General features: G+C 36.2%; 2 protein-coding genes across 4 annotated transcripts; one reads left to right on the top strand and one right to left on the bottom strand.

Annotated features, from left to right (window-relative positions):
* Nucleotides 1-392: 392 nt before the first annotated feature.
* On the bottom strand, nucleotides 393-20275 carry LOC120343431 (uncharacterized). Of its 3 annotated transcripts, none has more exons than XM_039412604.2 (27): nucleotides 20261-20275; nucleotides 19156-19520; nucleotides 17980-18201; nucleotides 17267-17491; nucleotides 16234-16671; nucleotides 15041-15219; nucleotides 14278-14350; nucleotides 12643-12758; nucleotides 11927-12118; nucleotides 11675-11816; nucleotides 10806-11128; nucleotides 10234-10318; nucleotides 9542-9696; nucleotides 8775-8862; nucleotides 8212-8394; nucleotides 7224-7300; nucleotides 6308-6597; nucleotides 5672-5798; nucleotides 4797-5069; nucleotides 4154-4239; nucleotides 3939-4033; nucleotides 3001-3160; nucleotides 2131-2174; nucleotides 1942-2053; nucleotides 1382-1479; nucleotides 924-1009; nucleotides 393-585 (listed from the first exon to the last, which is right to left on the bottom strand). In XM_039412604.2, the coding sequence occupies exons 2-27, from the start codon at nucleotides 19508-19510 to the stop codon at nucleotides 478-480; spliced, it is 4332 nt and encodes a 1443-aa protein (XP_039268538.2). In that variant the 5' UTR covers nucleotides 19511-19520; nucleotides 20261-20275; the 3' UTR covers nucleotides 393-477. The 3 variants fall into 3 exon arrangements, 2 of the variants coding, with proteins under 2 accessions (XP_039268538.2, XP_077973150.1); XM_078117024.1 differs by lacking the exon at nucleotides 20261-20275 and adding an exon at nucleotides 19672-20062; XR_013478167.1 differs by lacking the exons at nucleotides 1382-1479; nucleotides 20261-20275 and adding an exon at nucleotides 19672-20062 and having other exon boundaries at nucleotides 447-585.
* Nucleotides 20276-20355: 80 nt separating this feature from the next.
* LOC120343448 (solute carrier family 35 member F1-like) lies at nucleotides 20356-26176 on the top strand. The gene is made up of 7 exons (XM_039412627.2): nucleotides 20356-20591; nucleotides 21243-21447; nucleotides 22044-22151; nucleotides 22457-22619; nucleotides 23638-23800; nucleotides 24638-24845; nucleotides 25285-26176. Exons 1-7 carry the CDS (start codon nucleotides 20506-20508, stop codon nucleotides 25522-25524), a joined length of 1173 nt encoding a protein of 390 aa, XP_039268561.2. The 5' UTR covers nucleotides 20356-20505; the 3' UTR covers nucleotides 25525-26176.
* Nucleotides 26177-26465: the final 289 nt, after the last annotated feature.

The raw sequence follows: 26465 nt of genomic DNA, 5'->3' as shown, positions 1-26465 counted from the left end.
AATTTTTTCACCATTTGAATTTTGCTGACATTGGTGGCCATATTAGTCAGTTATGCAACATGTTCGACCATTGCTATATTATATTGAAACATCGCATGCATTATTTGTCTGAATTCAATAATTTTCATGATACGATGAGAAGGCTGTTTGTGTGAAGAATTTGAGTGGATGATTAATACTCATACTAGCGTCATATATGCTAAGAGAACCATCTATAAGCACCTGTATCAAAAATGGAGACAAATACAAGCTACTAAATATCAGATCCGATGTCGTGGAGAGCGATTTTAGGATAGTATTTTCATGCTCATCCATTTCATTTCGTCGTTCTGACAATAAACAATTCACAGATTTTTTAAATAGTATTTATTTCATATATATATATATATTTCATGAATAAGTTTTTTTCAGCTACATGAATGTTACTGGTCTGCTATATATCAATCCCGGTTTTCAAAAATTGTAAAGGAGATCAATCTACATCGCATTTTCTTTTGCTCTGGGTTGTGTTGTGAGTCGGAATCTTCGAAGTCCACGTAATATGTCTCTCCAATTTTTTGCATCAAGCGGAATTTCCCGTGTATTCTGTAAAATAGTTAATAATAGCTAGACAATAGTATTCACATTAAGTTATGTTGTTAGAACTGCGCCACAGTAATAGGAAGCTTTGTCAAAGTAGCAAGCAGGGTTGTGGAGTCGGAGTTGTGCATGCAATCACTGGAGTCTTAAATCTCAGTCAGTCCAGAGTCGAAATCAGAATTTCTCAACCCGTAGTTATTTTGTTCAAGCCGGAGTCAGGACTTTATCTTAAATTTTCTCCGACTTCACAACGATGACTAATAGACGACCGGATTGAGTACTGGTTTAAGACTTGTGAAAACCTCGAATAAAAACGCAACATGGAATTCGCAAAGTTAATAAACCTTGTTCCTTTCATCAAGCTTAAAATAGCTTTCTGTCCTTGGCATATTACTTTCAGTGTGCTCAAATGACGACAGAGGTGCAGATTCTGTAAATAAGAGCGGTTAATAAAAAGAAATCTGGCATTCTATATATCTGAACAATGGTCATATTAGGGGGAAAATGGCCAAGAAGTGTTACTTTCGACGGATTTAGATAATCATGACTAACCTTGTTATCTTTATCGACTAAATATGCATCAATCTCTTATCTGTTCTACTATATGTAGTTTACAAGGCCAGTAACTCGAATTATACAAATAAAAACACAAAATCTCTGAACCGTACAATTGATAAAAAAACAATTTTGCATCGACCGCAGGTATAGCAAACAAAAAATCGGTGCTGGATTATCTGAAAAATTAACGTCCTCTTCGACTTTGTTAACTTGATATTATTGTGAAATCTGTCTCAATGCTAACCTCGACCTCCTCTCGCACTTGCACTGTGTCTATCCTTCTTATGTCTTCTATGTGAACACCTCAAGACACACAATGACTCGTCTCTATATTGCAAAGGTCTGAAATTTGCGTATATAATTACGACACTAGCGGGCTATAATATTCTGCTTTCTTCAACTGATAGCTCATTCGATTTCAAATTTTCGGTACTTGGAAATGGAAGAAGTCGCTAGAAGGCTGTTGTTACTTTAATTTTTTCTATATAGAGTGATATGTATATGTTGTGCAAGCACTATACTTAAAAAGAAATATAGGGCAAATTTAAATTCTGAAACTCCAATTTCGAAATGAGGTTCCGGCGCCGATTCCTGAGAGTTTGGAATGACTACGACGGCGTCAGAGAATTATTAAAAATAAGGATTATTGTCTAAACGTATTTTAGTCAATCCCGAAATCTTGTCTAATGAAAAAACAGAACATGGTTATGCCTAGCTGATGAAACAATTTTCAAGCAACCCTTTCCGAAATCCCAGCTATTTCTTTATGTCGTGACAAAGCATACATGAAAAATCAGTTGATACCTCTTCGTTGCCCATCTTAGACTTTCCGTTGTAGACGAATACTTTTTATTAACAGATTGCATGGCTCCCAACTCTCCTTTCTCATTTTCCATCGTATTTTCCCAGAATGTCACTGCGCAAAACAAAGAGTTTTTTTTATTATACAGAGAAATCGTTTCGATTTCGTACGCTTTCTATAAGTTATATTACCTCGATCACAGCTTGATTCTTTGCGAAAAATATCTTCAGACGATCTGTGAGAAAAAAATTAAAATTTGTAAAGGGATCCTATTCCACTTTGGACTCAAAATTGGCAGTCAACGGTCAGAAATTTTAATATCCCTTTTATTAAAGAGTATTTCACTTATGTTCTGACCAGCGGTACGCGCAATCAAGCATATTGAGCAGCAGGGTTAAGCTCAGGGCGATCGAATCGAAGTTTGGGCTATTAGCGGGAGTATTTTCAAAATCATCGGAGTCAAAATTCGAAATTACTTGGAGGGAAAATGGTGATTAAAATGGGTCCAAATTTCTCATGAAAAGTCAGAAACCAATAAGAGTACGCATGCGTCAAACTTTTCGTTATCAGTATTTGATTAACCCGTAGTTTGAAGTTGAATTCGGAGTTCAAATTTTTACATCTCAGAGTCGGGAGTTGAAGTCAAGACTTTCTCAATTCGAAGTCGGAGACAAAAAAAATTTCAGTTTGCAATTTAGAGTTGATTGTGAATTTGTCCAACTCAACAACCCACAGGCGATTAACTTTGTGTGGACCTTCTTGTATTGGCCTAACCATATGGACAATTAACTGTAGTTTTTGATAACGAAGTGTTTATCCCAGCTTTTAAAGGGGAGCTCCAGAATCGTGTGTACCAATATGGAGGTAACTAATTTTGAACGCCTACTTTACATCAAGTTGTGTAAAAGGACGGAAGCCTATGGACAGGGGGTATATTCACTTGGCTAACACAGACACTCCCTAAACTCGTAACAGAACGAAAATCGGGTATAAAATCATGCCCTAACTCTAACCTGGTACACGCACTACGGGAGTACGTATTTTCTGTATTCTAATTGTACCTTATATCTAAAGTCATTCTGGTCGCTGTTGTCAGTGAAGACTTTCCTCTGCTTGTAAAATCAGTAGCGCCCGTGATGTCATCTTCAGTTGAATTGAAAGCGGTTGTCAGTTCAAGAGTCGATAACCCAGTGGAAGACTTGACGTTTTCTTTTAACTGTGCTATTGAAGAAAAAGTATAAGTTTCGTTTGAATGAAAATATTGGTAATAATAAAAATAGACATCATAAAAGAGGACGATGCAATATGATTTTTTGATTATTTTCCGAAGTGTCCCATAACTTCCCGGCCGATAGATGCCTATAAGCAGGGGCATGCTATTATCAGAATGACCACTGAGTAATCTATTAAATAACTTTATGACGTAATTAAATGATGTCACAATGACGAACTAACATTCTTACAATAAAGAACTATTTTTGTGGGTATCGGCTACAACAGTCTTACGGTAGGAACCAGAAATGTTCAAACGTTAAACGATTTTCGTGTGATGGACGTCAGTATTACAACGGTACGGTAAATACGATGAACTGTAGTATGATGCCTAAACTTCTGAAATTTGTGAGTTACAGAGAAAATCGGAATTTTGTTGGGAATGAAATTCGTTTCAATTTGCCTGGATTAATTATGTTCAATTAACGGGAAAAGGTCAATCCGATCCCAGTGTCGCACAGACCGAAATACTATGCACCAGATTCGGAAATACTCGAGCCGTTAACTTCACTCGTGTCACTTTTATCAATAACTCAAAGTTACTTACTTAAATCATTTAAATGGAATGCCATCAACTAACAGTCAAACAAATTTAACTCATAGATTGACTCAACTCGAGACCAGGATAGCCTGTGACTCGTATTGACTCGCGGGTCGAGGTTTATGCAATTAGTCATAAGGTAGAAAATGTAAATATAATTCTATCTCACGGAATCCGTATACATACTTTGGTTTTGAGATGATTTTTCTAGACTGCTGAAACTCTTTGGTTTAGCAGAAGGCAATAGGTTATCTTCGTCTTCTTTTGCTTCCAGTTGAGTTCTAAAATTTTTTACCCTTTTAAAATCGATATTTGACATATTGCACATCAAAAACACTATAAAAATGAGAAGAAAAAAAATTGAAAAGAATGGTAAAATAAATATTTTCCCAAAAATATACTTGAACGACTTGGATTTGATCTTATGTTCCTCAAGCTTAATCTTGTCATAATCAATTGGTTTTTGAAAGACATGAGCGGCCCACGTCTGAAATGATAAATGTAAGGTATAGTACAAAATAAAAAAGACGAATATTAAAGATATACAAGGTATCAATAAATAATGTTCTATCAACTTTTCTCGTTTATTTCCGTAAAAATGACTAATTAGGATTAAGTTGATGGTGATGTAACAATTGGAATCTGTGTAGCCGCCCGGACACTTTTTTTCACGCAGTTGCTTTTTTTAAATATAATTGTAAACATTGCGTTGCATTGAGGTTTTGCGTGCTGTTTGTCTATTGTTAGTTTTTATTCGGTTCTTCGTGACTTGAGACTTAGAAACTCGTATTCAACAGTGGGAATAATTATTTCTTTTCAAGTTTTTGGGCTGCATTGCATAAACGTATCACTCCAAATAGTCTCTTTACACGTATCCAAAGATTCTGAAAGAACTAGAAACTTTGGCTTACCCCGTAATTCTGTCGTACAAGCATTTTGATTTGATGTATCAAACGGTGCCAATCATTTGTAAATTAATTTTGATAACACACTATTATTCCCGATTGGTATGGCCAAACCACCAAAGTTAAAATATAAACTTACCTCAGCGTCCTTCTTTTGAACGCCGTCACTCATCATCGAATCCAAAAATAATTTGTCAAACTTTTGTATTTTATTCAAAACACTTTCATTTATTGAATTATCATTTGTTTTTTCAAAAGCTTTTCTCAATGAACGAGAATCAGAAAACTTTGATATTGTTGCTAGCGACGTCATACATGCCGTATATTCATTGTTTTCCGATAGATTTTTTTCAGCAGATGAATTTGCTTTGAAAATGTATCTCAGCTTCCGTTCTAAGCGTCTTATTATTCCCTTAATACAAAATAATTAATGAAAATTCTAACGAGTGACGATGCTAATACAGGTATCATAGTATCGTACGTTTATGCAGATAGTATTATAGGGATGTATGCTATTGAATACGAAAGGGACCCATGGATCGTTGTGTTAAATTGTTGTGAAAAAAGAAACCGATAACTTTAAAATTTTAGTACACGGCTTCAAGGCTATTATTCTTTCTGTATAACACGTTATCTACCCGAAATTTTTCTGTTTTATTTTTCAAGGGGATCTATGGACGACCTACGTGTCCATATATTTTAGAATTGATCTCTTGTATTTTTATTTTATTTTTTTCAAAAACAGGATCTCGAGCCATGAACTTAAAGTTGGAGTCGTACTTCCAAGAAGTCAAAATATTTGATTTTGAAGTCTACGGAGTTGGAGAGGCAATTACAACCTTTCAGGAGTTGAATGCAGAGGTTCAAATTGTTATTTGAAAAAGGCTGGCAAACCTCTAATGTAATTTCTGCGATCGAAATTTTATTATAAATATGTAAGTATATCTTAAAAACGTCCAAGAATCGTCAAACAATCATTTCAGTTTTTCGGCAAATCAAAAAATATCTCTTCACCTCAAGAATTGAATCATCGAATTTTGAAATCAGACAAGTTGTCATTCGTCGAATTTCTTGACAATCATGGTTCAGCAAATCATGTAAGTTCTCGGATATTGCTCGCTGACATTGCATCGAAATTCCACTAGAATATAAAATAAATGGCGCTCCGGAGGTATTCGTACCAAGATGACGCACAACCTGAACAACCATAACCTGGTATACTATGTTCAGGTTGTGCGCTATCTTGGTACGAGTACTTCGGGAGCAGCAAATAAATAATAATTTAATAAATGAACTGGCGCTCTTATATCTACCACCCCTGAATTTGGAGACAATCCCCCTAAAATAAAACGCTTGGAAACATACTGGCCCTACATATATTGGGAGAAGCGCGGAGAATCCAGATGGTTACCGACCAGCGACAACCAGGGTTGATGTCTAATTAAAAATATTAGTGATATTAGTCGATCTACTGTTATTGTCGGTAAATACGGTTCTGACGAATCAACCAACCAGCATTATTACAAGTCGCAAATCTTCAATTGAAAGAATCACCATTTCAATACAATAAAAAATTATTAAAAATTTCCGTTTTTAATAATCTAATATTGATATATTTCAAGTAAAAACAAAAAAAAAACGATTACCAACCCTTTTCCAGTCCCAGCAGCCAGATTTTTATGCTCTTCTAAAATTTTTAGCAAAGATGCCAGAATTTTAATGACAACGACTTGGTCTGTGACTGATTCCAAAAGATTCGAAAGATCTACTAGGCTATCTTCAATGTTTGAAGCATGGAGTTCAATAGGACACCATTTTTCTTTGTTCACGCTGTTCACAACATCTTCCAATCGTCGTGTTCTTTGGAATTTTGCTATGTTCTTTGGCTTTTCTGTGACGGTTGATTTTACTATTACCAAATTACCATCGTCCTCTTCCTGCTGTAGAAACAAATTATACACTTGCTAATTATATTGTAAGTAGATTGAGATTGTTACAATCTAGCGAACGGGCCGGGATGTGCGACGGAAAACGGTCAGCAAAAACCACGGGCCACAACGGAGCGGGATGCGCGACGGAAAACGGTCAGTAAATGCCACCGACCACAACGGACCGGGATGTGCGACGGAAAACGGCCAGCAAAACATCCGACCACAACGATGGACGTAAATCAAGAAGGAAGCTTTATCTATGGGCTCGCAAATTTACCCGCAGCGCTGGGACCATGCTTGATAACCTTCCGCACTAATTACACGTCACAGCAGGTATAGGTCGAGAGCGGTAAAATAGGTTGCATTACGGTGATTTAAATTTGTCAAAACTGGATTTTTCTTTTCATTTTGTCATAAACTGAATTATTGCATTATTCGTAATTTATTTGGCTTCCTCTTAGTAAGAACTAAAATATCGCTTCATAAGTGCACTTATGGTTTTCCAAGAGTTTTAATAGTCACTGACACCAAATGGCTCTTTTAATGCTAAAAAGGTTGATATACAAAAACTATTGATCGGAGTGAACTGCATAATCATGGAAAAAAAAACCCAGCTCAAAACATAATCTAGTTACCTGAGGAATTATATTCTGGAATTCTTTACTACTTTCTGTCGACGGATTGAAAGACAAAACCAACGGTTCATCTGAAGCTGCAAAACACGATAGGGAGTGATATTTATTTAAATCAGTGGTTTTCAAACGGTGGGGAGCTCCCCACAAGAGGGGTCGTAGACAATTTTCTTGAGGGGCGTGAAGCTTATTAAAAATAAAAATATTTGTTGGAATTGATCTTGTCCGCCTTATTTTCAATATTTACTTTCTTTATTGTTTAAAAATTGCGATTCCATCCACATATTTTCAACGTGCTTTTTGAATAAAACATACTTTCGCCTTACTATGTGTTATTTGTAGCTAATTGTTTCAGATTGATACGATATGAAACTTACGAGTTTCCTTCTAACTGAACTGAAAAGAAGCTGCGAGCGCTGGTCCACCGAACCGGCGTTTACAATTTCGAAACATGCTAAATATATGGGAGTAGTGTCGATTTTTATGAAAATATTATATCATAAATTTTACTGCGCGGGTTTCAAAGCAAAGGAGCAGGCACAAAAACAAAAAATTGTCTGAACTGAATACAAGTCCAAAATCTGCTGAATTCACGTGATCAATGTAGCTGCCTAATAACCATGGCGAGTCTAATTTGATTATATTCGAAGATGTTATCAAATCAAAAAATATTTAAATCATTTTATGTCGAGTGTCAAAGAAACGAACCAGACATATATTAAAAGAACGGTCTAACAGAAATTTAATAAAATATTAGTTTTTTTTTTGCGTACAGTGAACTTAACTGGCTGTCCGAATCCGGTATTTTTGAATAGTGCAATGAGGACACGTGCCTGGAGTCCTGCTCAGAGTGGAATGTAGGAAAGAAACATGAAATAATTAGAAATATATAATCACTCGCAATTCAATACTTTTGCTTATACAATGCACATTCGCACTCGATTCAAAAATTGAGGAAATAACGAAAAATACGCTAAAAAAACAATAGTACCGCATTCAGAGTTTTCACCCTCGTCTTCTAAAACTTCCTTGTCGGTGAGCATAAAATCTGGTCTGGCCCAAAGATCGTCCACATATCCGGTATATATGGAGTCAACTCTCTTCCGAATAACAGAGTTCGGAATATATCCGTCCGGAGCAACAGGACAAAGCTTGATTCTTTCTACCATGGAATCTTGAAAAATTGTATTTTGAATGAAATGAAAAATGTCAAATTTGTGACAATTTACGGTTTTTCAATAATTTTTATTAAACTGATAAAATCACTCAAATCTAAACAAAGAAAATTTGCGATTTTTTGTTGTTAGTATACATTATTCTTCTCAAAATAAGCAGTTATTTAAAGGCAGTGTCTGCTTGCATGGAGTCTTGTGTATAGCGAAGTAAATTAATTCTTATATTGCACGATAAAAATGAGATGTAGAATTCTACCAGAGTGATACGGTCTGTACTGTTAAAAACTGGCACTTCCTCAACTGTGATTTCACTGTAATCAATTATTACGCACAAGGAAAAAAATATTATATTTTCCAAATAAGTGACAACAATATAAACCTGTAATCACAGCAGGATCCAGAGTACGGTCAGGAATTTCCAGTAACAGTTTCATTCTTTCATTGTCAATATCCATGTCTTGTTCGTCCTAAAAAATAAATATGCATTGAAATATATCAAGAGAAAACTCAATTTCCACAACGTAGCGTTGACTATAATTTGCCAGTCTTGAAGCGCTCGAATCATTGACTCGACTCTATTTGGTCCCGAGTGACTATTTATCACATACTCGAATTGACGACTAGGACTCGTCATCACCTAGCCGCGATGTTGTGTGACCTAACTCAGTGATTGACTCAAATCCGACTCAAGATTTGAATGGCCCATCACTCAATTTGACTTGTTTTTAAGGACTTCTCTACCCAACACTATAATTTACATTTAGTCATTTTTCTTGGTTGTTATTGTTATTTGCATTAAGAATAACCCATGAACAAGGGATTTTGAGAGTTGGTTGCAAACGCATTGGGCTTACCATATTGGCATTGCAAGATTAAAGATCTAATGTTCAAGTTATGATAAGCTCAGCGCCACCACAATCAGAATGTCACAATGTGGGCCGGTTGTATACACCAAACCAGATAGATTCCGATTATTTCTCGTTTCTAATAGAGCTAAGTTGAAATAGCTGCGCGTAAAACGCCTAGTTCCTATACTTCGCCATTGGTAGATTATGAATGTTTATTTTGAGAGTAATTCGGGTACAATTTGGAATAATATCACTTAAATAAATTCTTTTCACCAGTACTATGTAACATACTTCATACCATGTCAGAGTCATCGGCCAGAGCGAGGGTAGAAGCAGAAGCTCCTGTTTTTCGTCTGAGTAAAACTTTTCGAAGTAATCGCGTCCGGCGTCGCTTCGTTAGTTTTTGCTTTTGCGCCAGAGTCAAGTTGTTCGGGCTGTCGAATTTATTCTCGTCTGTAGAAAAAGTTGAGAAAACGTTCCATACAAAGAGTGTTAACAAAGTTCTGTTATTTTGATATCAAAATTTTGAAATTGTACATGACTTCATAAGCATCCTGTATTTCAGTATATATTTATGCAGTAATATTGAAATGCATAGTTCATCCAGTTATCTGGAGGTTCAAACTCTGAATTCTAATGAAATGAATTGAAATTGTATTGGAATTTTTTAATACAACTTAACACATGGGATAACAAATACAACACCAGTGGTGCAACTGGGACAAGAGGGATATGCCATATAAGTGAAGTACAAGTGTGAACAAGAATGTGGTTCACGTGAATTAAGAGCGACAAGGGTTGTATGAGCCGGTTAAATGGAGTGAATGGCGACTAATTTGGTGCAAGTGGGAAAAGTGTGGTGCAAATAGGACAAGTGAGGTGCAAGTGGGACAATTGCGGTACAAGTCGGACAAGTGTGGTACAATTTGTGCATATATGCTACAATTTTATAAGTACGGAATAGTTTACAAAATAATAAATAATATTTACCAAAAGGACTATGTCCTGGTTTCATAGCAAATGCGCCAATGTCAGTCCCGCCCTTCATAGGTATCGGTGATTCAGGTGGCACGTTCTGAAATAGGGTTCGTATATTATGAGTGATCTAGTTTGTTGTTGTCGACACAAATCGACTTTTCTGCTCTACTGCTACTACTCTACTGAGAAGTCAATCGATATCAATTTTCAATTCAAATCAAATTTCAAACCTAATTAAGGTCTCATGGTACCGGTATCGACACGCTAACTTCGTGTCCAAATATCTGAGCACTAATCTATTATTGGACACGAAGTGAACCTATGGATCGTTTTGTTACAATGATTTTGTTCTTGTTGGTATTTTTTTCTTGTTGTTACCACATATATTTGGGCATCGCTCTCTTGTACTTTATTTGGCATACTCATATACACTAAATGTCTTACCGTCTTATCGCTGTGGGTCCTTAATGTATTTCGGTAACAGAGTAAAATGATATTTATGATGCAATAAAATACTATCATTTTGCAGTTGTGAGCGTGTTTGTTTTTGTGGAAAATTTTGATTAAACGAAAAACATATCTACCTGTATTGTAAATGTGTCGTCAAAATCCAGCAGTTCGTCTAATAATTCTAACGGTAAGTAGTCATGAGCTTCGATCAACACAATATGGTTCCGATAGGATGCCAATATATCACGGCCATTCGAGAAGCAAGCGGACCAAGTATCTCCCAAATCTAGTTCACGAACCAGTTGTCCGTCCTCGTCCCATATTTTGATCAGCTCGAACATCCCGCAAGTTAAGAATAGATTTAATATATCCGAATGTGCAACATTGGTTATTCGTGCACGGTGTCGAATTTCTTGATCAATGGGAACTCTCTCAACGGATGTAATATCGCTGTCACCTAAGTTATTTATGATACAAGGAGGCAATGTATAGAGTAGGTAGAGGACGACGGCCAGAATGGCTTAGTTTTGACTGAAGTTGAAAAGTTTGTAAAATTGGCTCGCGTTTTTTAGTTGTAGTTCCATATTTTATATTTTGTGAATATATTCAAATTGAATTTTAAATAATATAATAAATAACATCTTCATTTTATTTTCCGAGAAATTTTCGTTTAATTGCAGTAATCAAAAATTAGTTAAGAAAAATTGTGACAGACCAGCCTTAAATAAGCTAACGTTATCATTACTTTTGATCTGTAGGTGATCAAATATTTTGAATCATAATGATGGTGACGAACATCTGAACCAGTTTGTAAGAGCCAACTTGCGTTAACGCTCTTTCAAACAACATGAATATTATACAATGGTAAAGTATAGAAGAATTTCTGCGAGTCAAGGGTTGAGGAAACACCCAATTAGCTGGTATATATACATATCACCATTTAATTCGTGGAGGGAATATTGTTTTGCCATATTTAACCGCAGGTTTGAACATTTACACTTACTTTCAATTGTTTCAGATACATAATTTATTCTGTACATTTTGATGTAAATTTCGTCATATGCCAGCATGACTACATGTGATGATCCAGTTATAAGTTTAGGTTGATAATCTAATTGTAGTTGGAATAGTTTCTGGAGAGTGAGCTAGAAAAAATTAGAAGCATATTGATGGAGCGATAAGCGTATGAATTCATCGCAGAAAAAAATGTATTCAACGTAGTTTAGTATCGCATTATTCAGTGCCTACATCTTACCGCGTAACAATCGGAGATTCCTTCTTTCGTGAATACAATTTTCCATAACATCAACATTCTATCAGTTCCAGTACTTAATAAAATATCATCCCGAAGAAATAAATTAGAGACAGTATCAGAATTTCCTGTGTAAGCTGATATGGACTTTTCCTCGTGCGATGCGAAAAGATTGGATACCCCACCTGCGTGGATCTGGAAATCAGGGAATTTATTATCTCAGTGAGGGGTGACCGTAAATTAGAATTATAAAAATGCACATATGCACACTTCGTATCCATAAAAAATGTAACAATAAAAATGTGACGCAACAATACATACCAAATTACGTCATACTGCGAAAAATAGGGGGCGGAAACATGGGCCCAAAAAATAGTCCAATACTATCGTATGACTCAGATATTGAGAAATCCAGAACTTTGAGACGAACTATGAAGATTTTTTTTATACTTGTATAGATTTATATGTATTGGTGGATGATCGTACAGAAGCTCATTTTGGTGCTGCCGAAGTATTCGTACCAAGATGGCGCACAACCTGAACATAGTATGTGTACCAGGTTAGGGTTGTTCAGATTGTGCGTCATCTTGGTACGAATACTTCCGGGGCGCCCTCAATTTTGTCTATATAGATCACGGTGTACCTCACGGGAACGGGACGAAAATGCACAAAAAGAGAAAAAAACGAACAAAACATAATTGTATAAAATCAAACAAAACCTTCTGTGGCTCCATGTTCAGAGATACTTTTTCAGAAGCATTTGGATGAATGACATACGACGCATCCTGATGCAATTTTACGTATCCAGTATTGCAGCCAAACAAAATAGCACATGCTGACAAATGAAAATGCAATAAAATAAAATCATAATAAAAATCAGATTGATCCAAATCACATTACTAGACTCGCTCATTGGAACCTATTCGCTGGAAATACTGAATCAGGAGCCTAAGCGCTGCTATGATATGGGTTAAACTAAATGTAGGATAGGATTTACATATTTATCCCGGGGGAGAGGGAAGTCCATATCGTCACGCTAATAACCGAATTGCGTAAGTCATTTTAGCAGTTTTGAGAAAAACGTAAAAAACTTCCTAATGATATTGTTATGCCATTGAGAGTCAATAATTTGCCATGGTTCAATTTTTTGATCGTAGCCGGATTTGAGTTAATTTGTATGACGCATTTAAGTAACGTCATAATGGCGCACTGTGACTTAGGCAGAAATGTGTCTATGACTTGGGGACATACGCAATTTTGCAACTTTACTATATGCACCAGTCCTGAAATTTAACATTCCAAAACCGAATGTAATTCTCAGTATCTACAATGTCTAATCCCCAAAATAGCTAATCAGTTTCAATTACATTATTTTTTATGTTCAAAAATATATATTTCATCAGTGTAACACGTTCTGCACACCCACCGAAATAAGACTAAGATTAAATATGAAGAATAAAACAGCAATGCACCCAATATAAAAACCAACCAAGGTGAATTTGACTCGGATGGTGAATATCGCAAGTGTAGGTCTTTCTATAGTGTAGTAAAAATTCAAATTAATACGCGCTAAGCTAGAATCCGAGATGCAAAAACTCGAAAATACTTCGCCGAGGCTATTTTGCTTTTGTGACGTCACAATAGTCCTGTTGTGACAATGATAATTCATTATGACGAAACAATTGCACAAATGTGCATGTCATACTAAATCTTCATTTTTATGGGTTTCGGAATTCTTAAAATAAAATCTGAGTTAACAGACAGGTGCGCAGCATTACATAGATACCTATTTTATAAAAAACTAAAAATCGCCAAAAATGACTTACGCAATTCGGTTATTAGCGTGACGATATGACGACTCAATCATATGATACAGCGGGGATTTTTGTCCGATTACCATTTCATTTTGGGTATGGGATCAGTTATCCATTTATTTATGTCAGATGCATGAAATGGATGAAAGTGGATGTGGTAACCGTAACCGATTACGTGAACCACACTACGGCGGCGAGGAACCCAGCAATTATCTCGCACATAAATATTTCCTACGGCCTACGGGATTCGACCTGCGAACCCACATTGGGTAAGCAGAGGTGCGGTGGCAAGGGTATTCATAACGAAGTGAAAGTCGATAACGGGGAGTCGCCCCAACAGTCAGGTCAAAGATTCGAAACTATGTATCGGTGCCAACCTTGTACCGTAATAATAGTCTTTAGTGAAGTAGGCTACACATTAGACACAACCATAATTCAAATTCATTCCTTACGGAATTTCGATACATATTCGTATTCTTACCCACGTATTTTGTCAATTTGCACCAAATCAATATAAAAAAAGGACGAAAAAACGACTACCTTGTAAATTACTATTTGAAGACGACTTGGTCCCATTCGAAAATTTCGTGTCAATGACTACAACGCTCGTGACCTGAATATATAAACATTCCGTAAGAAAATGGTTGATATTTATAATTTTATGATATTGCCAGTCAATGCAGACTTTCTTCCAAACGAGACTAAATTGTATTTTTAAAAAATATTTCACAATTTTGCGCGTGACAGGGAACTTGGAAAACAGTAGAATCTTTCCTATACGGCAGGGGTCGGCAACCTACGGCCCGCGGAGTAATGTAATCCGGCCCGCGACGCTTCACTGAATTATAGTAACAAAACAGCTGTTTTGACGATTATATTATTTACGTAACAGAATTTGTGGTGAGACACGTGTAGACTAAATTATATTAGAACCTAACAAGTATATAATTCACAATTACTCGTTTAATGAGCCTATAATTTAATTATAATTAGACAAATGGCAACAAAACGCAGAAAAGTTGATGCTAAGTGCAAAGGGTTCAACGGCACCGAAAATATTCAAATGGAATTTTTGAGGTGCAATGCAATGAAGAAATAAATTTATGTAAAGTATCATCCGTTCGGTTTTAAACTTTCTAAAAATATGTACGGCCCGCCAATGACTTGCAACCCTTAATTTTGACGGCATATGTTGGTTAGTTTCACCGACGTCGAAGTTGATTGTAAATTTCTCTGGACCGCACTGTCTTCTGGGTTCATACCTAACGTGCGACACCAACATAGAAGAAACAGTTTAACTTACTTCTGTATAATTATGAGATTCATCTTTGCATCCTGGGTTTACGCGACAATCATATTCCATAATTTCACCGCTTTGTGGAAGAACGAAACTTTTAGATCCGTCGACATTTATCGCGACATCCAGCGGCCTCTTGTCTGTTCCTCGCTCTGTTGTCGGATAAATCATGTGAATCACTGAACCTGGTGTGAAACAAAAAAAATTCATAAGCTGAGCTTGACAAGGGTTTTATCTTGCTGGTTCTCCATATGCAAATGGCGTCGGAGTTTGGCTTGCTGTGAGTCGAAGTCGTTATTTGAGCCTCAACGGAGTTGGATACGATATCCAAATTCTCTGGAGGTGGCGATCGGAATCTCAGACTTTGATGCCGAAAATCGAAGCAAAAGTTTAGGCGCTCCGGAGTATTCGTACGAAGATGACGCACAACCTGAACAAATCTAACCTGGTACATATACTATGTTCAGGTTGTGCGCCAATTCTTCAGGTTGTGCGTCATTTTGGAACGAATACTGCAAGAGCACCAAAATTTGTACAGAATCTAAAAACTGAGCCTCCTTTACAGGTCATTCAAATATGGAGTACGCGATAACGTTTTTGCTATTAAAGTTTGATTTTTGGGGAGTTGAAATCGAAATTTTTATCACTAGGAGTCGAAGTCAAAAAAAAATTTCCCACCCGGAGTCGGGAGTCGATTGTGAACTTTTTCGACACGCAATCGTCGGTTCACCAGAGAAAGGCAAGACGTAGAAAAAAATACAAAATATTTTTTTGTCTGGTAAATTTGTTTACTCATATTCTTTTCACACTGCTCAAGAAATCACTGCTTGGTAAGAATCTACTATAGTTTGAAAATCCAGAATCTTTCTGGTTCGTTATTTCTTATCCAATTTAGGTACTCCCGTAGTATGTGAAGCAAGATGGCGGACACCGGAACGTAGTATGTGTACCAAGTTAAGGTTGGGCCATAATTTTATTCCAATTCTAGTTCGATTACGAGTTCGGGGACTACCCAAGCGACTCTCGTAGTATTTGTACCTGAAAATATGGCATAAGCCTAACCTGGTCCACACACTGCGTTCCGGTGTCCGCCATCTTGGTTCACATACAACGGGAGCACCTCAATTTATTACACCCTGGGCGATGTGATGAGAGTGGGATTTGAACCCGTGCAACAGTTAGTTACACATCACAGTTACCTGATACCGGAGACACCGTGATAATACTTCCATCGTCTAATATGCAAATTAAACGACTTCTAGGCTCCTTGGAATTTTCATTGTACTTGTCTAGCAAAGTAGAAGATTTCTTTTCTATCATTTTATCAATCCATCGGAGACGTAAATTTTGAGCTGGCGCAGACAACGTTGCGAATATGGTGAATAATATGTTAATTTCAAAAACACGGATTTCGCTTTCTGTGGAATAAAACAATCGATCGGGTCGGACAAGAATTAAGTTCCCGATGGTTTCTGACAAAGTGCTTTCATCCATCATTTCGAGAGTATCAAGTCTCCATAACCGTACACAACCACTGAAACATGACCATGATATGAGAATAGGTTGAGACATCATGCATTCTACTCCAGTCAAGCCATCTCTGTGAGCAGGAAATCTGTGAATCACGGCATTTGCAACTAAAAAAGAATTGTAATGAATAATTATCGTATAATTATTGTTGGGTCGGAAGAAGCTTTCCTTGTATTTTTTTGTTCTTTGAGTCTTATTAATTTTTTTTACAATGCGTCAAGGGTTATGTATAGCCTAATACAAAAAAGTACATTCGTTGAAAGTTTAACCTCAAGTTAAATGTAATGAACAGTTATATTCAACGAGTGTTTACAATATCATGATAATATCAACTCTTCTCCGGTTATGAGCGTACTTAGTGCAAAAGGTTAATGTTATTGACAGACGAGAGGGCGCGGTATGTCATGCCATTGAGCCATCTTATCGGCTTTCCAGAGTTCCTAATTTTGAACTTCCCGGATTCGTGTGACAAAATTCCAGACTTTCTCACGTCGGTAGTCGAAATAGAATTCTTTTAATCAAACAGAATGACGCTAGACCAATTTCAATATTGAATTTTTTTTTTATTACGAAGTCGGTAGTCTGAACGGAATGTTTTTTTTTTCAATTCTCTGCTCTACTTTGGAAAATTCTTAGCAAAAACGTGAATTATATCCATCATATAAGCTAAAGCGTTTTAAACGTTCACAAATCCAACGTTACCTGTATGGTGCACGTGAATGGATCCGTTTCTGGCAGCTGTGATGACGTATGAAAAACGAGGATACCAAGCACAACCGGTTAGAGAAGCATCATGTGAATTTTCAACCATATCAAACTGTTTTCTGGTTTTCATATCAATGAAATATACCGCTTCCTCAGATAGAGCTATCAGAACTCGGTTGCGTTTTGCATAAGATAATCGTGTTATCCAAACATCAGATTTCTCTGCCAAAGAAATTTAATATTTTATTCAAGAGAGGCTGCACAATCATTATTGACATATACGGAGCTACTTTCTTACTTAACAGCATTGCTGGATGAAAATCTCTAAATCCGAGTCGCAAGTCAAGTCGAGTCATGGGTCATTCGAATCGAATCAATAACTGAGTCAATTCTCACCTACGGTTAGTTAGGTACGCGTCTGAGTCATTCAATTTATACAACTCGGGTTGTCACTGACGGGGTCAGTGACTCGATAACCCACAACAATGATTAAAAACATCACGATCCTCTTAGTTTGGCATAGTTTATAAAATTTACCGTATTCTTGCCAACCACTAAGGTCAGACCCTCTCTGAAAAAGAGTAGATAAAAAAACTGGAAAGGCCATAAAGAACAGAATAAGTTAGATGGTAATAGTAATATAACAATCGTAGAACATATGCAGGGCCAATAGAAGAATAGGACGAGAAAGTTTTATGCTGCCGATTTACCATTCACGTCACAATCAAATGGAGGATCTTTCCACTCAAAAGGTCGTCCGAATTCAATAGGATGCAGACGCCAGGAAATTACATGGCCTTGTCCCGCTGTAATGAGTTCGTCATAATCATCCAGATATATCGTACATAATACGGTGTTAGATACAGACACTCTCACTTTTTCTTCCATATTGGAACCTCTATATCCGCGAAGCGTCATATCATCACAGTACCCTGTATAGAAACTTTGCAGTTAGTCCTGACATGCGCAAACTACGTCCCGCGGGCCAAATCCGGCACGTTAGATAATTCAATCTGACCCGCCTGATTCTGTCACAACCAAACTAAAACCAAATTTTGATGTTTCAGCTAAAAAATAACTCAAGGAATTGGTTGAGATTTTGATTAAATTTAGTTTTGACTGGAGGATTATTGTTTTCCACTTTTGCTTTTGTAACGCTGTGAATATTGTTCATAAAAGTTAATCTTTTATGCCCCACTATTTACCACCTGCATGGCCCGGCAGTCTAGGCGGGCAAAAAATTTTGGCCCCTGGTCCAAATAACTTGCTCACCCCTGAGTTAGACGCACAATTTTTTTTCTTGTCTGTGGCTAACTCATGCTTAGCGTTACGACACGTATGTCATATCAAGCCGTTGATTACATTTACACTGGTTATTAAATCATGAGAATTCGTTTCAGCATTTTATTACTTTTCGCCTAAGTACAAAATTAAAGTAATTTTACTTTACGAGACTTGTGTGTACGAAAAAAAAAGTTGACCTATAAATTAGCGCGGTCCCACTGTGGTCGACGCTGTTCATATTCCCCAATTATATATATTTATACCCCCCCCCCTCAGATCAGAGAGAATTGTTGTCATTAAACCTGTTTATGTAACCCTATTCACATTGAGATGAAACAAATACAACATGATTTATTTAAATTTGCAACACAGGTTATAGCAACTCTGTCACCCCAAAATGCTGAGAGAGGTAAAATATCTGCCATCCCCCAAATTTGAACCCTTTCCCTACAAAATCAAAAGCTGGGGAATATACTGACCCAAGTATCACCAATTAAATTGAAGTTCGTCCATTATCTGGCAGACTCTCAGAATAAGACAAGGCAAAATTTATCATCGAGGTAGTTTCGTTTATAGTTTTGAACAATAAACTATTGACTCACCAATGAACGCTTTTTGATTTGCAATCCAAATTAAATGCTTCAAGCAATTACGAATTGAGAATTTCCTTTGCACAAATATAGATTGCGTTGCAATATCATATCTCCATTCCACGATAACGCTTCCACCGCCATCCGACGACATATAATTGATAACGTAATACTCATTCCCGTTTGCAGGGTCGTCATGATAACAGTACGAAAATATCGGACTGGGGTAATGCGAAATTGTCTTTCGTAACTGAAAACCAGATTTTATTCCGACATCTCCTTCGTAGCCAATCAAACATTTTTCAGCAATCGTACGTTCAATCTGAGTCCTAGAAGTTGCCCAAGTTTTGTAACCAGAGTTTGACATGTTGTTCTATCTAAAAAAGGTTATTGATTCAGAAAATGAGCTGGAGCTTTTCCTATTTTATTTCATTCCGTTTTACGTAAATGTGTTGTCTTAATATTAGGGTTGAGTGCTTGTCCTGCTACTCATATGATAGAAATCAGTACAACATCATTTAATCCCACCAAACCCAAAGCGCTAGCCCGCAGTTTTCTGGGTCACCGGTTCGGCAGATAAGCCTGTAAGTTGGGCAGTGGTCCCCATGGAAAGTATGCTAAAAAGCATGTCCACGGTGTCAAATGAGTCTGGTAACCACATTATAATTAAGAAGGGGGTAGGGTATCCCCACTTACTGTATCCGCTCGCTAATATTTCTCATTATCATTTCAATATTAGCCGGATGTGTTTGGGAAGATAATAGTGTCGCAGCGACCAATCCAGCTTTTGGCACAAACACACAATTACGGAAAGGAAAACACTTACAACTATTATAGTTTAGGCCGCATTCTAAATGCGTGTTTATCATCGGTTATTACTGTGAATTGTAAACACAGTTATGAACCTTCGCTTAGATTTGAATACAAGAGCATGAACGCCTTTCGCAGATGGACTTTGCACTCGGTTTACTCTCATTTCTTTTTGCTGACCACCAACACATGAGATAACCTGCCTGACTGATCTAACTCGAACTATACATCGTTCACAAATCAGGAAAAAAGTAGAAGCTAAACACGCTGTTTAGATGACATAATAGTCCAATCATGGTCTCCGTACCTGGACAGCCACCAAACAACAGACCGACGGGGAGGAAAGTGATTGTGACGGCATATTTGGCTTTGGAAGTTAATTTGTAAATTTGTGCCGGTCACCAGGGACACCGCCCACAACACACCCCTGCCATCAGACCGTTTTCGATGTAACCGAGCGCTCGAAGCCTCAATTCTTCATGTGCGCACATGTCTAGTATCATATGTAGTACGTGCACGTGTCGAAATCTGTGGTCAATACTGGAATAACAGATGGAAGAGCGGCTTTCAGACAGTAGCGGTACCGGTAATCATCTTTGTAAGAAGATAAAGTCGTTCGGGAAACATTTAATTTCAAGGTATACCACTATGGTTTATATCAGTTCGCTGTTTCGAGCTTTCCTTGTCGATTGTCGTGTATGCTGGTATGACTGGATAGTAAGCATTTTGATGTCGGCCCTGTTGCCTTGTTTATGAGTTTACCTTACTTTTAGACTTTGGTATTAAAATAGGATTTTCATAATTATCCTGGGGAAAAGAAAATCCTGGATGAGACGGCTGCCTTTTATCTGATTGCCAGATGTCGTAGTTATTAGAGGTGTGATGACTGGCGTATTCCAAGCCCTTAGCGCGATGCTGTATCTTCCAAGCTGAGCAATTTATGAGAGATTTTACCATTGTTTTAAGTCGGTGGTTCCCAACCTTTTTCGTTAAACACTTCCCGTCTTATTCCTTCCCAAATATGCATAGAAACCATGATATTTTATTTATTCATTATTACAGTATTGATTGACAGTTTAAAGAGTTTATAACATGTGAATACTGTAATAAATATATAATAATAGGGAAGAATAAAGAACTAAAGATTATTAATAATGCTACAAATACAAAATAAAATCTCCCTCTAACAATAACAAAATTCCTCTCATGCAGTCATGTTAGAAACTGAATTTTACTGATAAATAAATAGCATAAAAAAATTCAAATATATATGTTGTTAATTTTTACAGGGAAGTTCTGGTTCCACTTCTATATGGCCAAGGATTGTCACTACTGATATGTGGTACGGCTGTAACGAGTACATATCTCGTGGAAGATTACAATGCAGATATTCCATGCACACAAAGCTTTTGCAATTATTTTTTACTCTGCATTGTTTATGGATTGTTGCTTCTTCGACAAAAGGATGAAAATGGAAATAGAGTTTTATTTAAGGTTGTTAGAAACTCATCAATATTCATTTGTGATTTGTTAGAAATTTTTTCTGTTGTATGAAATTGGATGTCCTGAGTTTCTGCATATGAGTGATTTAGTTGGAATTTTTTCAAAAATTTCTTATTCTGTATAAGTTGAATTGGAAATTTTCAAAATAAATAGGTTTTACTAGTACCATAATATGTAACTTAGTTTGAATCATAAAGTCGATAGTTATCCATGCATTGATTTACTAAAGAAAATTTTTTGCATGACTTTGAATAGAAATGAAACCAGTAATGACAGGATATTTCATATCTATCCCAATTAGGGAAAAGCTGATTGAGACATCCTATTTATATGGCAAACCATGGCTTCTTGTCAGGTTACCAGTCCATTAGAATAGTTAACAAGTTATTTGTTTTAGATGCATGAATATTACAAGCGGCAGTTGACTTGGCTCAACAGCTAGAGAGTATATTGGGTTGAACTTATGGTAAAAAATTTTGACTGAAAATTAATAATTGAAAATAAACAGCTGAGATATTCCCCATAACAAGGGTTTGATACATAAACCTCATAAATACATAAAAATAATTACCATTTTTCATTTTTAGACTTTGAAAGAATTTGGATGGAAATATTTTTTAATATCAGTTGCTGACGTCGCAGCTAACTTTCTTATGGTGACTGCTTATCAATATACCTCTTTAACAAGTGTCCAGGTACAAATTTATATCTTGAAAAACATGTGCCATAGATTATTTAAACTTTGCTTATTAGTATATATCTGGTTTTCAATGTTTGTGTCTTACTTTGGATGAAGCTTACGACAAACAAATACTTATAACCAATATATTTTTGAAACAACAGAAATATTTTTATATCAGTATTTTTATGGCAAATTAGTTAAAATCATACTCTAAATACTAAACTGTGTGTGAAAATAATCAATTTCATCAAGTGGAAACTAATGGTATCGATGAAAGTTTTAAGCATTGTCCTCTGATTCATTATTGTTTACCCTCAGGTGCTCGACTGTTTCGTTATATTCATTGTCATGGTGCTATCCTGGTTCATTTTAAAGACTCGATATAAAGCCGTACATTATGTTGGTGTCGTGATTGCATTGTTGGGTGTTGCAGTCATGATTACTGCTGATGTGTTACTCGACAGAGGAGGAGAAGGATCAGGTGAGTGTATTTTGTATATGACTGTCTGACATACTTCTAATCTAGTTCTCATAGCTTCATTCGGTACTCCCGTAGTATGTGTACCAGGTTACAATCAGGCCATCATTTTATTTTGATTTTCCTTATTTTAGTTCTATTACGAGTTCGGGTGCTGTCTGTGTTAGCCAAGTAAATATACCATAGGTTTCAGTCTTTTTACACAACTTGATGTAAAGTAGGCGAACGAAATTAGTTTCCTCCATATTGGCACACACACTTCTGGAGCGCCGTTCATTCATAGGTTGACAAATGGTTATAGCAGACAGGATTGTGGAGCCAGTGTTTGAAATAATTCATATGTGGATTTGAAGTCCGTGTGGTATTTTTAAACTCTCCAGATTGGGGAGTCGGGGTTAACGTTGCACACTTTTAATAGTGATGAAGGAAGTGAAATTGTCTACGAAAACATAAAATGAATTAACACTACTAAGCTTTCATAACAGTCTGTTATAGTAATTCTTGCATACGTCAAAGTTTTTTCGTTAACAAAATTCAATTTTCTCAAAGTAGGAGTAAATATTTTTTTGCAGCCTGGTTTCGGAGTCAAATTTTCTTAACTTTTTGGTGCTTTTTACATGTCATTGAATAGGCGTTCACGTAGTATGTGAACCAAGATGGCGGACACTGGAACATAGTATGTGTACCAGGTTAGGGTTAGGCCATAATTTTATTCTTATTTTCCTTATTTTAGTTCTATTACGAGTTCGGGGACTAACCAAGTGATTCCTGTAGTATTTGACTATTTGTACTTGAAATTATTGCCTAACCCTAACCTGGTACACATACTTCAATCCGGTGTCCGCCATCTTGGTTTACACACTATGGGAGTACCAATAAATATCAGCGACTACATGTACAGAGCCTTGATCAAAGCAAAAGGTGTGAATAAGCACCATGTTAGTAATATTCTTTGTGCAACTTCTAATGGCATAACTTTTATTTATGTGCAGTTGCGGACAATTTTAACTTGTTATTCCAGGTTCCAATCCCCTTCTTGGTGATATGATGGTTTTACTTGGTGCAACATGTTATGGTATATCGAATGTCGGTATGGAATTTGTTATGAAAACTCGGCCAGTTGGAAGAACAGAAATATTAGCCATGTTTGGTATATTTGGCTCAATCACTACTGGTATATTAATGTAAGTTAAAGAAGATTCAGTTTATTAATGAAATTCATTGAATATTCATTTAACAACTTAACAGTCTATATTATATTCATTCAGACTTTCCCCACTTGATAAATTAATGTGCCATGTTTGCAGTATCAATATGTTAATATTGTAGAACTGTTTGATTTACCAGAACATACACTGGCTTGGCATTGATTATCAAATAATACTGAGACTGTGATTTTGCAATATTTAAAGAAGAGCCTATCACACAGTGTGTATGTGTACACTTGCAATTGTAGACAATAAAAATGTAATAATATCTGCATCTGCAATTTCAAACCATAAACCAGCGACAAATGTTTCTCGCATCTACTGCTTTTGGCTGTTGTTTTAGTTCTGTCATTGACACCAGATATACCGGTAATACTCACCTCGCCTTGGCTACACAAGAGTGAAAATATTCTCTCCAGAATTCTCCATTTTCAATTTGTTTTTATTGTCAGATTGGGGAGTTTTTAAAATAAACTATCTATCTATTTTTATAATAATATGTAGCATATTCATAACATGACAACTTTCAGTTGTTGTATTGTTGGTCTTGCATTCTGATTTCTAAAATCGTATTCAAATATTTTTAAATTATCCTTTGTTCATAATTTCATTCAATTCTTATTTCGATTACTGGTATATCCTGTGAAATTTAACATAGAATTTCAGTATTAAAATAGTCAATTTCACATAAAGTTGTTCATCTTTTTTTAGATAGTTATTGTGTTTAAATTAAATTCTTTGGACATCTGATATCATATATTTCACATCATAATGATGATTTTTTTTCATGAACACGATTACTATATTTTACAGAGCTGCTTTGGAAAGAGACGCTTTGAAAGCAGTTATATGGTCGGCTGGTTCTATAATGTCTCTGGTAGGATTTGCAGCATGTATGTTTGCGTTATACTCATTAATGCCCATTGTTATGAAGATGAGTAGTGCTGCCACAGTGAATCTATCAGTTTTGACGGCCGATCTTTATGCATTATTTGCTGGAATATTCCTATTTGGATATAAGGTTAGTAGAGACGTTTTGTCTATGAAACTGATCGTTTTGTCACTGTAAAAAAAATTCAGTAATCACCAATAACTTAGCTCAAAGCTCGGTCTCCTTACTGGGTGGGACTTCGCTTGGGCAAATTTTCTCCACAATATGGATATGATCTATTATAAGATTGTTTTAAACATATATCCTAAAAATTTTAATTAGTTCGGGTTGTGACAGGTGCATCGAATTTTAGCCCAACCCACGTACTTGAAACTTTGGAGAGAAATATCACATATGATAAGCTGCCTTATTAGCTTTCCTAGCCTTATTAGTATTACATGTAATATTCTATCCATGTCTCATCTCTATATATCTTTATAACACCAAGGCCTATTTCACTGTCATCAGGGATGAGAAATAAAAATTTACAACAGTATTTCCTCTAATTCATACATCTTTTTTTTCTCAGTTTACACCGTTATACATCATTTCGTTTTTTGTCATATTCTTATCACTGTTGATATATAATTCCAAACCTCCTGGAAGCCTCGTGGTACAAAACTCCAGTGCAATCGAAACATCGGATAACGCTGAGGGTGGCGTTTTACCAACGAGTTGCAATAATATAAGCACAACGTCTTTCAGCAGTACTAACAGCTCAACAAAACCGCTGTGCTCTGCTATTTCAGATGCTACTGACGATTTTTGATCTGCTCTTTTTATAAAGATAATTCGTAAATAAAATTTTTATTTGATACTTAAAACATCAGTGCAATGAATAAAAAATGTTCAATCACTAGACAAAAGATGTTACACATCATATTTTCGTAAACTTCCCCAGCAATATTTGAAACGAATTTGTGATTGATGTATATTGCATAGATATGATATTCCAGAATTATTTTTGGTGTCGTTTATGCCAACAAAGCATAAGTGCTATAGTACTATGAGGAAATGCAATTGGTAAATCAATTATTCCTTAGTCCATTCAGGCGGGCCCGATTTTCAATATTGATAAGCCCTGGGCGAATCAATTGCCCGGAGCCTGTTCTGTATAGAGATGGAAATCGTGAGATTCATATTAGATAAATTCAATGAGCTACCCCTAAACTAAGCGTTGGGAGCCAAGGGAGGCCGTCTGTAAATTGCATTCATGTAAACCAAATTAATTTATTTCTCTTCACAGTGGCTTTATTTAAATCCTATAAAATGAAGCACACGGACATCTGATTAATTTGTTTTGGTAAATTATTTTGCGTTCCACAGTCTTTTATTATTATCACTGGTGCATTTTACGACTTGTTTTTTTATGCAACATTATTTGTGCCAATTTTAGACTCGTAAAAATGAGATTTGTTTCACTGTCTTGTTTAAATTATGATGGGTGGGTCATTCTGAACAGATGCCTATTCTTATGGTGTTTTCCAAAGCAAAATTGGATCACTACGGTCGCACATCGCAAATATGCTGATGGAATGATAAAAAAAAATTTGCGTATTGTCGGGCGCTCCGGTTAATCTGTAAGGACGTATCGGAATATACTCGAATGTAATATATTTTGGCAGTGGTTTGTAGATATGCACCATCGGAAATTTTTATTGGTCCAATTGCTCTTTTGATATTTTAGCCGTTGTGCGTAACTTCACTCAG

This window comes from Styela clava, chromosome 1 (genome assembly GCF_964204865.1).
Source record: "Styela clava chromosome 1, kaStyClav1.hap1.2, whole genome shotgun sequence".
NCBI classification, from domain to species: domain Eukaryota; kingdom Metazoa; phylum Chordata; class Ascidiacea; order Stolidobranchia; family Styelidae; genus Styela; species Styela clava.
The sequence above is the reverse complement of the archived record's forward strand: the minus strand, read 5'-3'. Positions and strand labels throughout refer to the sequence as shown.

Coding starts and splice junctions, on each gene's coding strand:
- LOC120343448 (XM_039412627.2), top strand. CDS start 20,506: ATGGAAGAGCGGCTTTCAGACAGTAGCGGTACCGGTAATCATCTTTGT. Junction 23,801..24,637: donor ATCACTACTGGTATATTAAT/GTAAGTTAAAGA, acceptor TATATTTTACAG/AGCTGCTTTGGAAAGAGACG. Junction 24,846..25,284: donor TATTCCTATTTGGATATAAG/GTTAGTAGAGAC, acceptor TTTTTTTCTCAG/TTTACACCGTTATACATCAT.
- LOC120343431 (XM_039412604.2), bottom strand. CDS start 19,510: ATGTCAAACTCTGGTTACAAAACTTGGGCAACTTCTAGGACTCAGATT. Junction 3,161..3,938: donor AAAATCATCTCAAAACCAAA/GTATGTATACGG, acceptor TTTCTTCAATAG/CACAGTTAAAAGAAAACGTC. Junction 1,010..1,381: donor AAGTGCGAGAGGAGGTCGAG/GTTAGCATTGAG, acceptor TCTTATTTACAG/AATCTGCACCTCTGTCGTCA.